Source organism: Myxocyprinus asiaticus, chromosome 4 (genome assembly GCF_019703515.2).
Source record: "Myxocyprinus asiaticus isolate MX2 ecotype Aquarium Trade chromosome 4, UBuf_Myxa_2, whole genome shotgun sequence".
Taxonomy (NCBI): domain Eukaryota; kingdom Metazoa; phylum Chordata; class Actinopteri; order Cypriniformes; family Catostomidae; genus Myxocyprinus; species Myxocyprinus asiaticus.
In genome coordinates, this window is record NC_059347.1 from 45,962,946 (window position 1) to 45,975,679 (window position 12,734).

General features: G+C 37.8%; 1 protein-coding gene across 2 annotated transcripts in view; it reads right to left on the bottom strand.

Moving 5' to 3' along the window:
• LOC127431941 (glutamate receptor 3-like) overlaps positions 1–5,082 on the bottom strand; it is a 90,146-nt gene extending 85,064 nt beyond the window's left edge. For both annotated transcript variants that reach the window (XM_051682615.1, XM_051682606.1), the window contains exons 1-2: positions 4,817–5,082; positions 4,400–4,558 (exon numbers count right to left, since the gene is read on the bottom strand). In XM_051682615.1, coding sequence (XP_051538575.1) covers positions 4,400–4,558; positions 4,817–4,904 — 247 coding nt within the window. In that variant the 5' untranslated portion in view covers positions 4,905–5,082. The remainder of the gene's footprint in view (positions 1–4,399; positions 4,559–4,816) is intronic.
• Between the last annotated feature and the right edge of the window lie 7,652 nt (positions 5,083–12,734).

Consider the following 12,734-nt stretch of genomic DNA (forward strand, 5'->3'; position numbering starts at 1 on the left):
TCTCCTGTGGTGCATGTAATTACACTGTTGGGCATTGTTCGAAGACAAATAAAAAAAAATATTGAGAGTATGAACATATTTAACAAGACTTTACTTTCTAGAAATCCACAGTGCTAAAAGTGCCAAAAGTTGAGGAAACACCCATATACTTGTACAGTGGCATGCAAAAGTTTAGGCACCCCTGATCAAAATTTATGTTGCTGTGAATAGCTAAGCGAGCAAAAGATGGCCTGATTTCCAAAAGGCTTAAAGTTAAAGATGACACATTTCTTTAATATTTTAAGCAATTTTACTTTTATATATTCATCTTTTACAGTTTCAAAATAACAAAAAAGGAAAAGGGTGCCCAAAGCAAAGGTTTGGGCACCCTGCATGGTCAGTACTTAGTAACACCCCCTGGCAAGTATCACAGCTTGTAAAAGCTTTTTGTAGCCAGCTAAGTGTCTTTCAATTTTTGTTTGGGGGATTTTCGCCCATTCTTCCTTGCAAAAGTCTTCTAGTTCTGTTAGATTCTTGGGCCGTCTTGCATGCACTGCTCTTTTGAGGTCAATCCACAAATTTTCAGTGATGTTTAGGTTGGGGGACTGTGAGGGCCATGGCAAAAGAGGTAGTCCATTGTGGATGTTGAGATGTGTTTAGGCTCATTATCCTGTTGTAGAAGCAATCCTCTTTTCATCTTCAGCTTTTTTACGGATGGTGTGATGTTTGCTTCCAAAATTTGCTGGTATTTAATTTAATCCATTCTTTCCTCTACCAGTGAAATGTTTCCCTGTGCCACTGGCATCAACACAAGCCCAAAGCATGATTGATCCACCCCCGTGCTTAACAGTTGGAGGGGTGTTCTTTTCATGAAATTCTGCACCCTTTTTTCTCCAAACATACCTTTGCTCATTGCGGCCAAAACTTTATATTTTAACTTCATCAGTCCGCAGGACTTGTTTCCAAAATGCATCAGGCTTGTTTAGATGTTCATTTGCAAACTTCTGACGCTGAAATTTGTGGTGAGGATGCAAGAAAGGTTTTCTTCTCATGACTCTTCCATGAAGGTCATATTTGTGCAGGTGTCGCTGCACAGTAGAACAGTGCACCACTACTCCAGAGTCTGCTAAATCTTCCTTACGGTCTTTTGCTGTCAAACGGGTTTTGATTTGCCTTTCTAGCAATCCTACGAGGAGTTCTCTCTAAAAGTTTCCTTGGACTTCAAGACCTCAACTTGAACTCCACCTTTCCTGTTAACTGCCATTTCTTAATTACATTATGAACTGAGGAAACGGCTACATGAAATTTCTTCTTATAGCCTTCTCCTGCTTTGTGGGCATCAATTATTTTAATTTTCAGAGTGCTAGGCAGCTGCTTAGAGGTTTGTTGGGACAAGATTTGAGGAGTCAGAGTATGTATAAATCTTTGAAATTTGCATCACCTGGCCTTTCCAAATGATGACTGTGAACAAGCCATAGCCCTAACAAGCTAATTAAGCTAATTAAGGTCTGAGACCTTGGTAAAAGTTATCTGAGAGCTCAAATCTCTTGGGGTGCCCAAACTTTTGCATGGTGCTCCTTTCCCTTTTTTCACTCTAAAATTGTACAAAATAAAAATAATACACTAATATTGCTTAAAATGTTGAAAAGAATGTTTCATCTTTAACTTTATGCCTTTTGGAGATCAGTTCATCTTCTACTCACTTAACTATTCACAGTAACAGAAGTTTTGACATGGGGTACCCAAACTTTTGCATGCCACTGTATAATGCACTTAATAAAACTATGCTATTGCTCTACAAAACCTACATGCAGTAACTATGCCAACAATGAAACTGAGAAAAACAGCTTCAAAGTTTTTTAACTGATGAATAAAAAATGTGGATTATTCTGTAATATAGTCCCACTTTTTTCTCTAAATCTGAGCATATTTGAGCCAAATCCGTCAGTCACCACACAGATCATAGCCGAAATCCAATTTCGGTTATAACTCAATTCTGACAAAATCTAGTTACTGCATTTTGCCTTTGCAGGGCAGTATAGCCCTCAGGCGTGTTTTGTGTGGGTGTGGGTAAGCCTATATATTTGTGTGTGTGTGTGTGTGTGTGTGTGTGTGTGTGTGTGTGTGTGTGTGTGTGTGTGTGTGTGTGTGTGTGTTTGAACGGCCCTGTCCTGTTCTCTTTCTTTATTGATCGTGCCACAGTGAAAAGCTGTCCTCACCATGACACAAAACAAGCAATCACTGCATCCAAGAGAGAGAGAATGGTTGTCCTTCCACTCTACTTTTTCCATTAAAAGTTATTTTTTTCGGTAATATTGTGTGACTGTCTCCTTCTTCCTCTCTTTCTTTCTCTCATTCAGGAAATTACAGGACATCTTCGTATCTCTTTGTTTTTCTCTCCTTCATTTGTTCTTCTATATGAGCAAGCAGGTGACATCTGCTTACTGCCTTTCTGCCCTTCTATTCATCTGTCTCTCGGATGCTCCAGGGAGCAATGAAGAAAAAATTAAAAGAAAACGGAAAACTATGAAATAGAGAAATAGAGAGAGAGAGAAAGAGTGAGCGAAATATAACCTGTTTAAACACCATCTGACCCCTGCAGTTTTCTCTCCACTAACCAGATTGCCTCATTTAAACAGCAGGATCACTGCATACGCAACCTGTCAAAACCTTTTTTATGAGAATAATGTGAGTAAGTATAACTCAAACACCTGACTAATACAAGCACTGCATGCATGAGTGTGTGTGCTGTGATTCAAAGACTTCCCTTGAGAGGAAAATAGTGTCCATCTCTATTTATGCACCGTTCTTATGTCACTATTCGAGCACTTTGTCCTTCCTGTTATGTTATTCCTGGATATGCTCTTATGGCTTTTAGAGCATCTCCACAGAGTTTATTCATCAAACTTTAAAATCACCTTCAGAGTTTGAGAGGTTGTGTGTATGTGTCTTCTATCTGAAAGTCTTTTCATTTAGATTTGTAACAGCCCAACTGGTTTTTGTAACTTTCGAAAATTGCTTTAGTTTTTCTTTTTTCCAAGGAAAAAATGTTACCTTTTTAGGTCTTCTTAGAGTGGATCTCTGTTTTATTGCACTTTATTGACTGATGATATATTCAGAATTGTCAGTTATTAATGGAAAATGTAAATTTGGCGCACATTTTTTAGGTGATGCAGCCCACATCAACCGCACACTCCACTTTATAAATACAATTATAATTGAGGTTCATGTTAAGACTTTTTAATAACACAATTCATACTGCAACAGAGCATACTGTATTTGGGGTTACACCTGTATATATGTTAGCTTTTAGCGCATCTTCATAGAGTTCATTCATTAAACTTTAAAATCATCTTTAGTGCATGGGAGGTTGCATGTATGTTCCTTCAATCTGAAAGTCTTTTTATTTAGATATTTAATAGCCAGCTAGGGTCAACCAAAATGCCTGGAGCAATGTGTGTGTGTGCAGTTGTGTTAATGCAGTGAAGAAAGATCAATGACTGCAGCAATAACACCATGATAAGCTAGGAAACCAAAAGCTCACAAACACTGCCTCTTACACACACGCTCAGATGAGCAGCCAGGCCATTCAGAGACACAAAGTGGTAATGACAGCAGCTGTAAACAGGCATTTTATAATGATGGTAAAACTCTCTCCCTCTCACATACACAAACAGGGAGGGCAGGACACTAAACCCTTGCACTGGTTTGGGCATGTGTGCAAATGTCAGCCTGCACTCATCATCATCTCTCTCTCTCTCTCCATTATAAAGACCTGAGGCTTCTGCCAGAGAAGAGTTTTTCACTTTTTATTTTCTCCATCCCTCTTCTTTGACAACTTCTTGCACTCTAGGCCTTCTGTTACCTCTTTATTCCCTTTTCCTTCATCCTCACTTCCTAATGATATTTTCAAATAAATTAAGGGAACTATCAAATTCATGGTAGTTCATGATAATTCAAATAAATTAAGGGAACTATCAAATTCATGGTAGTTCATGATAATTCAAATAAATTTGAAGTGTGAGGAAGAGTAATATGCTCACTATGTAATTCAACAGAGTGCTGCTCATGGGTGCTTTTTAAGTGTGCAGGCCTTTTGCTTTTTTAACTATCAAATGAAAGGAAGTGAAAGTAAGAGAGAAAAAGAGGGAGAGAAAAAGCGAAAGGACAGAAAATGAAGGAGGGAGGGGAAAGGTGAGCTTTGAGACCTTTTATTCTTTGTGACTGTGAGCACTTAAATTACTAAAGAACAACAAGTTTAAACATTGTGTAAATTCTTCATAACAACTGTGGGCTCTTATGCTGCTGTTTGTCCCATAAAGAGCATTACAAACAATTTATAAACATGTTATAACACATTTTGAGAAGAACAGGTGCACTGTGTCCCGTCGAATTGCATGAGAAAAGAGAAAAGACTCACACGCGTGCGTAACAGAGAAGCTATTGGATGACTCCAGGTTGTCCACGTTATAATTCAGATGAAAGGGTTTCTCTGTGATGTTTTGATTGGTGTTGTAGAGCTGCACGGCGAAGCGGAACGCGCTGTGTTCCTGGACCGTGGAGCGCATGAACAGACCACCTGAAAGCAAGATCCAATGAGTGAAGAATATTTAATTACATGACTTTAGACTTGTTAGAGAGAATGCTGTGAGCATTAGTGTCATTGACATGATTTCCACTATTAACCACTTAAGCTATAAACTTCTCATATATAGCTAAAGTCACTGTGGATGATGCAGCAGGTAGACTCAGGCTGATACCAGCATCCCAGTGCATGTGCTTCGCAGATTTTTTTTTATTTTTTATACTTCGCTCAATAAATAATAAAATCACTCACCGATATTGATCTGGTTTGGAAAGCCCGCCTGGGTTTGCAGCATCAGCCAAGGCAGGAGCAAGACGCTCGCGTGCGCTCGCCGCAGCATTTTTACTCCGACCTCTAAAATTCGTCAGCTCACGTGCAACATCCAGACGCGGGCGCGAGGGCTCAACAAAATTCGCCAGATGTGCACCGACTCTCTCACGCGATGCCGGAGAGGTCAATTTGTGCTGCAGGAAGAACGCGAGGCGCTATACTTTGCAGAGCACGAGCAGACAGCGGGAGCTTCTCAATTCAGGACAGCGCAGCAGATCAACCAATCGGACCGCGAGAGACCGCTGATCAAACTTGATGTGACGTGAAATTACAACAGCACTCGCGTGCGCGCAAACGCACGCGCGCAACCCGCCACTGCGGACCCGTGTGTGCGTGGCATGCGCAGCTGCGGCGTTTTGTCCGCATACAGCTCAGAAAAAACGGCACGCGAACAACCCGCGCGTGGGAACCGTCCACGTCATCCCACAGATGTAACACTGAGGAGGACCATCGTTTCTGGACCCCGATATGCAGCCACAGGTCTCGTTGGTCCCGTGTTTATTCGCGATACGCACACGTCTATGCAGCGCCAAAACAACAGAAAAATAAAAAGTTCACGTGCAGCTGCCCACAGGTCTAGAGCCACGGCATCATAAGCCCCCATCGTGTCTTATACACACGGTGTGAAGATAGACTTATGCATTTATTTATGTAACGGCTCGAAGCTCTGATAGTCCGTGATGAAAATTGCAGAGTGTGCATTTCTAACAGAATATTAATATTTCATAGCGAAGAGAGGTGATCTCTGCCAGCTGTGAACTTGAAGACACTGTGAAACAAACACTGCACTGTGTGTTTGCAAACAATCCAAGATTTGCTTTTTTCCCTCAAAATACATTAGGTGCATTTATCAAGCATCCCTATTTATTTATTCAGCCTTACAGTATGTGTTAATCTTTTTATTTTGTCCTGAAATATACAGCGAGTCTTTCTGGGTTTTAGTGATCTTGATCATTGCCAGCCTGTGTGTGCTTTCTAAAGCTCACCAAGGCTTTCTATAGTGCTGCACATAACACAGGCACTTCTTTACAGCTCTGAATTAATTGACTCACATAATGAAAAGAACCCATTCATTTAAAGTGTTTATCTATGTTAGTGTTTTTGTTCATTGAGAGTGATTGTTTCATTACAGGATCTATATATTTATTTAGAAATATGTTTTCAGAGAAAAGCACTCTATACAGGCATCTGTAATTCTGACATGCTATTTCTACATTTTCAGCCTTTGCATCACCAAAGGCTCACATCTCTGAGCTGGATAAGACTGACAAACGGCGACCCAGATTTTCTCATCTCCTTATTTCTTAAGTGAGTGTGTGTGTGCGCATGTTTATACTGACCATTCAAGCCATGTCTGTGTATGCCAAATGTATTACATCTCATGCATACAAACACAGATGTCTCTCACGCACATTCCTTCAAACGCACACCTCTCTTTCTTTCTCTCTGAGTTGACAGATAGATAGATAGATAGATAGATAGATAGATAGATAGATAAGATAATTTCAGCTTTGGTGTTACTAAAGAAATCTACTGAACATCGAGTTGCCTACATTTTCCTTCGAGTTAGCATACAACCCTTGCCACTGAAACATTGAAGTTGGCTACAGCTGGCTTTTCGAGCCTGAAACTGCATCAGAGACTGAACACTGCTGATCTAATGTCTTTTGAGTCCCCTATACTCCCACGACAGAGCAAAAGCACAAAAGTTATATTAGGAAAACAATGTGGTGCCATCACAAGTTGCAAACCCAGTGCAATCTAGCTTTTCCACAAGGCCTGAAAAACTTGCTACTTATTCTGAAAGTACCAGAACTATTCTCTAGATTGATTTGTAATGTTTTGCACTGCTACATTAGCACTGAATTCGACTCATATAGTACATAAGATTTTTACATTCTTTTGAAAAGAAGCAAGCCATCTTAATAATAGTTAGAATTCTGTTTTCCCTATAAAATCAATTGCTGACCTTCAGATATTAATTAAAACACACTTGCACACATTAAAAAAATCACTGCCAGCTAAAGCGATTGATGAAAGGAACTTACTAATGAATACATATGCATTAGCACTCACACACATACAATACAAACACACGCTCACACATGTACACCAGAAGCCCTGGGGAATGCTCTGCCCTATATTCGGGCAAGTGGAAAGTTCATTCATTCTGCATAACGATTGAGAGCTGTGAACAAATTCCCTTATATTGCAGGTTACATCCAAACACCTGTGAGCTCTTGCTGTCTCTCTCTGATCATCACGCATTCCAGTGATGTGTACAGTGGCCTCAAAATGTTTTGGACACTTGAGTCACACATAAATGTCAGACAACAAATGCATAGACAGCAAAAAAAAAAAAAAAAAAAATCAAACCAAATGGCTTCTGCAAACAAATGACTGTAGACCTTTTTTCAGAACTAACTTTACTTTTCTAAGCCATTATGTCAGTTAGTTTTTAGAAAATCATAGGTATCAAGGTAATTTTTTGTGGGTGAATGAAGTCAGGTTCACACAAGTGTATACAGTATATATACTGTATGTACTATACACAGTATACATATATATATATATATATATATATACAGTTGTGCTCAAAAGTTTGCATACCCTGGCAGAAACTTTGGCATTGATTTTGAAAATAGGACTGATCATGCATGTCTTTTATTTAAGGATAGTGATCATATGAAGCCATTTATTATCACATAGTTGTTTGGCTCATTTATAAATCATAATGGTAACAGATATCACCCAAATGGCCCTGATCAAAAGTTTACATACCCTTGAATGTTTGGCCTTGTTACCCACACCTGTGGCTTTTTAAATTGCAATTAGTGTCTGCGTATAAATAGTCAGTGAGTTTGTTAGCTCTCACGTGGATGCACTAAGCAGGCTAGATACTGAGCCATGGGGAGCAGAAAAGAACTGTCAAAAGACCTGCGTAACAAGGTAATGGAACTTTATAAAGATGGAAAATGATATAAAAAGATATCCAAAGCCTTGAAAATGCCGGTCAGTACTGTTCAATCACTCATTAAGAAATGGAAAATTTGGGGATCTCATGATTCCAAGCCAAGGTCAGGTAGACCAAGAAAGAGTTCAGTTACAACTACTGGAAGAATTGTTTAGGATATAAAGAAAAACCCACAGGTAACCTCAGGAGAAATACAGGCTGCTCTGGAAAAAGATGTTGTGGTTGTTTCAAGGAGCACTTTAACCTTATTTACCAAATTAACCTTTATTTGCCATTTAAACCTGTGTGTGTCACCTTGTGTGTCTGTTACAAGGCCAAACATTCAAGGGTATGTAAACTTTTGATCAGGGCCATTTGGGTGATTTCTGTTATCATTATGATTTAAAAAGGAGCCAAACAACTATGTGATAATAAATGGCTTCATATGATCACTATCCTTAAATAAAGAGTTTTTGTTGCACGATCAGTCAAATTTTCAAAATCATGCCAAAATTTCACAATTTCTGCCAGGGTATGCAAACTTTTGAGCACAACTGTATATATATATATATAAACACTGGTGGCCAAAAGTTTGGAATAATGTACAGATTTTGCTGTTTCGGAAGGAAATTGGTACTTTAAGTGGCATACAACTGATCACAAAGTATAGTCAGGACATTACTGATGTAAAAAAATAGCACCATCACTATTTGAAAAAAGTCATTTTTCATCAAATCTAGACAGGCCCCATTTCCAGCAGCCTTCACTCCAACACCTTATCCTTGAGTAATCATGCTAAACTGCTAATTTGGTACTAGAAAATTACTTGCCATTATATCAAACACTGCTGAAAGCTATTTGTTTCGTTAAATTAAGCTTAACAAAAAAGAAACTGCTTTCTCTAGAAACTTGTCAGTCAATCATTGTTTTGAGGAATGAAGGCTATACAGTGCTTGAAATTGCCAAAAAAACTGAAGATTTCACACAAAGGTGTACACTACAGTCTTCAAAGACAAAGAACAACTGGCTCTAACAAGGACAGAAATAGATGTGGAAGTCCAGATGTACAACTAAACAAGAGCATAAGTACATCAGAATCTCTAGTTTGAGAAATAGACAGCTCACATGTATAGAAATTATTCCTTTATTCATTGTGGATGAATAATTCCATTATTCCATTCACTCTTTGTGGATTAAGCGTACACATTTTGGGACTACTCTGTCATTTTAGAATGATTTTTATAGAATGAGAATAAGAGTATTTCATACAGTAGTGGCCAAAAATATTGGCACCCTTGGTAAATATGAGCAAAGAAGGCTGTGAAGAAAAAAAAATCTATACTTTAATTGAAGTAATACAATTGAAAGAGAGGAAATATCTGATTATTAAATAAAATGTTTTCTCTGAAACATGTTGGCCACAATTATTGGCACCTCTAGAAATTCTTATGAGTAAAATATATCTGAAGTATATTCCCATTCATACTTGTGACTAGGAACATGAAATTGTTTAGCCATGACTTCCTGTTTCACAGGGGTATAAATACGAGGTAACACACAGGCTAAATTCCCTTAATCATCAATCAGAGTGGGATAGACTAAAAAATATAGCTCTGATGTGCACCAAAATGTTTTTGAGCTTCACAAAATGGGAAGTGGCTATAAGAAAATAGCCAAAGCATTGAAAATGCCCATTTCCTCCATCAGGGCAATAATTAACATGTTCCAATCAACTGGAGATCTTAAGAATCGGCCTGAAAAAGGACGTGTGTCTATATTCTCTCCACGCATAGTGAGGAGGATGGTTCAAGTGGCCAAATAATCTCCTAGGATCACAGCTGGAGAATTGCAGAAATTAGTTGGGTCAGAAAGTCTAAAAAAAAAAAAAAATATACATATATATATATATATATATATATATATATATATATATATATATATATATATATATATATATCTCAGACATCACCTACATTACCACAAGTTGTTTGGGAGGGTTTCAAGAAAAAAGCCTCTGCTCTCATCCAACAACAAACTTAAGCATCTTCAGTTTGCCAGACACTACTGGAACTTCAAATGCAACCAGGTACTATGGTCAGATGAAAAAAAAAAAGAGCTTTTTGGCAGCAAACACCAGAGATGTGTTAAATGTGGTGCTGGATCTTTAATGTTGTGGGTCTGTTCTTCTGCCAGAGGTCCTGGACATCTTGTTCGGATACATGGCATCACGGACTCTATCAAATACCAACAGATAAAAAATCAAAACCTGGCTGCCTCTGCCAGAAAGCTTACAATGGGCCCTGACTGGATCTTCCAGCAGGACAATGATCCAAAACAAACATCAAAATAAACACAAAAATGGTTCACTGACCACAAAATCAATGTTCTGCCATGGCCATCCCAGTCCCCTGACCTGAACCCCAAAGAACAATTGTGGGCTGAACTGAAGAGGAGAACCCACCAATATGGACCTCTGAATTTGAAGGCTCTGTAGAGATTCTGCATGGAGGAATGGTCTCAGATCCCTCATCAGGTGTTCTCCAACTTCATTAGGCATTATAAGAGAAGACTCAGAGCTGTTATTTTGGCAAAGGGACGTTGCAAAAAGCATTGGATAAAAGGGTGCCAATAATTATGGCCAATGTGTTTTGGAGAAAAATATGTATTTAATAATGAGATATTTGATGTTTCAATTGTTTTACTTCAATTAAATGTTAGATTTTTGTGATTTGTTTTAATGAAAGATCAAAAAGATAAACAATGCAGTTTTTTTTTCACAGCCTTCTTTTCTCATATTTACCAAGGGTGCCAATATTTTGGCCACAACTGTATGTGGCAGCAAAGCTGCTCTTTACAAACTTCATCTGTCTCTATAGCTTCTGTGTCAGTGGTATTTTTCTAAAATTTGCAGATGTGTTTAAAGTCCACTCATGTATGTAAATTGTTCACTAATTAAAATTTTGAGGGGTTTTGAAGAAACTACAAGTGTGCATGTATTCAGTGCTCAGCACAGCTGTCACAGTGATGTCACCGTAATGAATGTGGAGGAAGTGATGCGATATTAAATGTGGCCAGTGGCATCAGCTGGTGGGCAGTCATCCAATAAGTCCAGCACCACATTTTGCAGCAATCACTTCATTTTCACACTGAAGAAAAAATGAAGTGAGAATGAGGTAGTTTTTATAGAAGCATCAGTGCAGATTAGATTATAATCTGAGGCGCAAAAAAATTAAAACAAGATTAAATGAAGACACACATCTCTATTATGGTCAATGCTGGATATATTCCAGCATTCATAAAGAACTAAATAATGAATCAAATCACATCTTCAAAGATATGAAATCTGAGCATGTGTCTGAATGTAAATGTTATGCCTGGTAGAAGAGCAGCCCATTTGGTCTGATTCTAATTGAATCAATTGGCTACAACAGTATTTCTCAACTGGTCACACGTCCATTCTGATAGGGTTGCTGACAGAAAGGGAAAAAAAAATGCCTAAATATAAATAATACACTGCAACTAACTATACAATCAATTCAAAGTCAGGATGACCAAATTAATAGGCTGATCAAGTTTTCAAAATGGGAGGAAAAACACTTGTATCTTTTATTGTTGACGTCAAAGGCCGTGCATCCAATTACATTTTATGGTATTTTGGCATAAATGAATCTGTCACTCTTTAAAATGTATAAAATTTAAACAAAATTTGTTCCAAATTTTGTTCCATTTGTTGGTAAATTACCTAATTTTTAATTTTATATTATAATTGTTCACATTTTTGCGGCTAGGCAGTTGATGGTAATATTAAAATTCACGATATTAATATTCACAATATTACATTTCAATGTTTGATCTTAACACATTTTGTTTTTTACGTTCGTATGATCAACAACTTTGGCACTATGTTGGGTTGCATATGTCCTTTGTAAAATCTGGGTCCTTAAGTAAAACCAGTTGTGAACCGTCCAGAAGCTCCAGAAGGGTTTTTAAGAGAAATGTGTTTTCAGCAGCAAACAGCTTTTGTTCATTTCATTTTCCCACAAGGCATTTGGCCCCAAACTGTCATTTTAACAAACAGCAATGATGAAACTGAAAGCAATGCCTTTTAAAAAAAATAAAATAAAATAAAAAAAAAACAACAACGAAGTCAGACTTAAAATTAGTGATGGATGAGAAGACAATGACATAATGAAGAGAGACATCCAGGTCTGAAGAACGACTTAGCCGAATTAAAGTGGATGATGCGGAACCCGATGACTGCACGAGTATACTGACAGCACAGTTATATTGGCCCTGTGAGATTTGGACACAGTGCTCTCCCAAAGTCTAGAAACATTTTAGGTCACTTTATTAAGACAGTGTCCATTTAAATTTAGATTTAGCACTCTGGATTGGATTTATGTTTTGATCTGAATGGGTAATGTCGTTGTTTTGTAAATCGTTTTCATGCCCTGAATTAAGTCATAAGTTATGCCTTCAGTCAACACAAGTTTGGTGTATTTTCAAGTCTCTCGCAGAGTATAAAGTGCAGGATTAAAAAAAAAGCTGCTTGGCAATTATTTGGAATTAATTCACCAATCAGAGAATTGCGATCATACCACAAAGTCCACATTTTTCCATTGATTTTCATTCGATTACGTCATTCACAATGCTTCATGGGGTTGTAGTTAATTACCTCATTAAAGACATTAAAGGATTAGTTCACCAAAAAAAATAATTATAATTTAATTCTCTCATTTACTCACCCTCATGCCATCTCAGATGTGTATGACTTTCTTTCTTCTGCAGATTTTTAGAAGAATATCTCAGCTCTATAGATCTATTCAATGCAAGTGAATGGTGGCCAGGCCTTAGAAGCTCCAAAAAGCAAAATAAATAAATAAATAA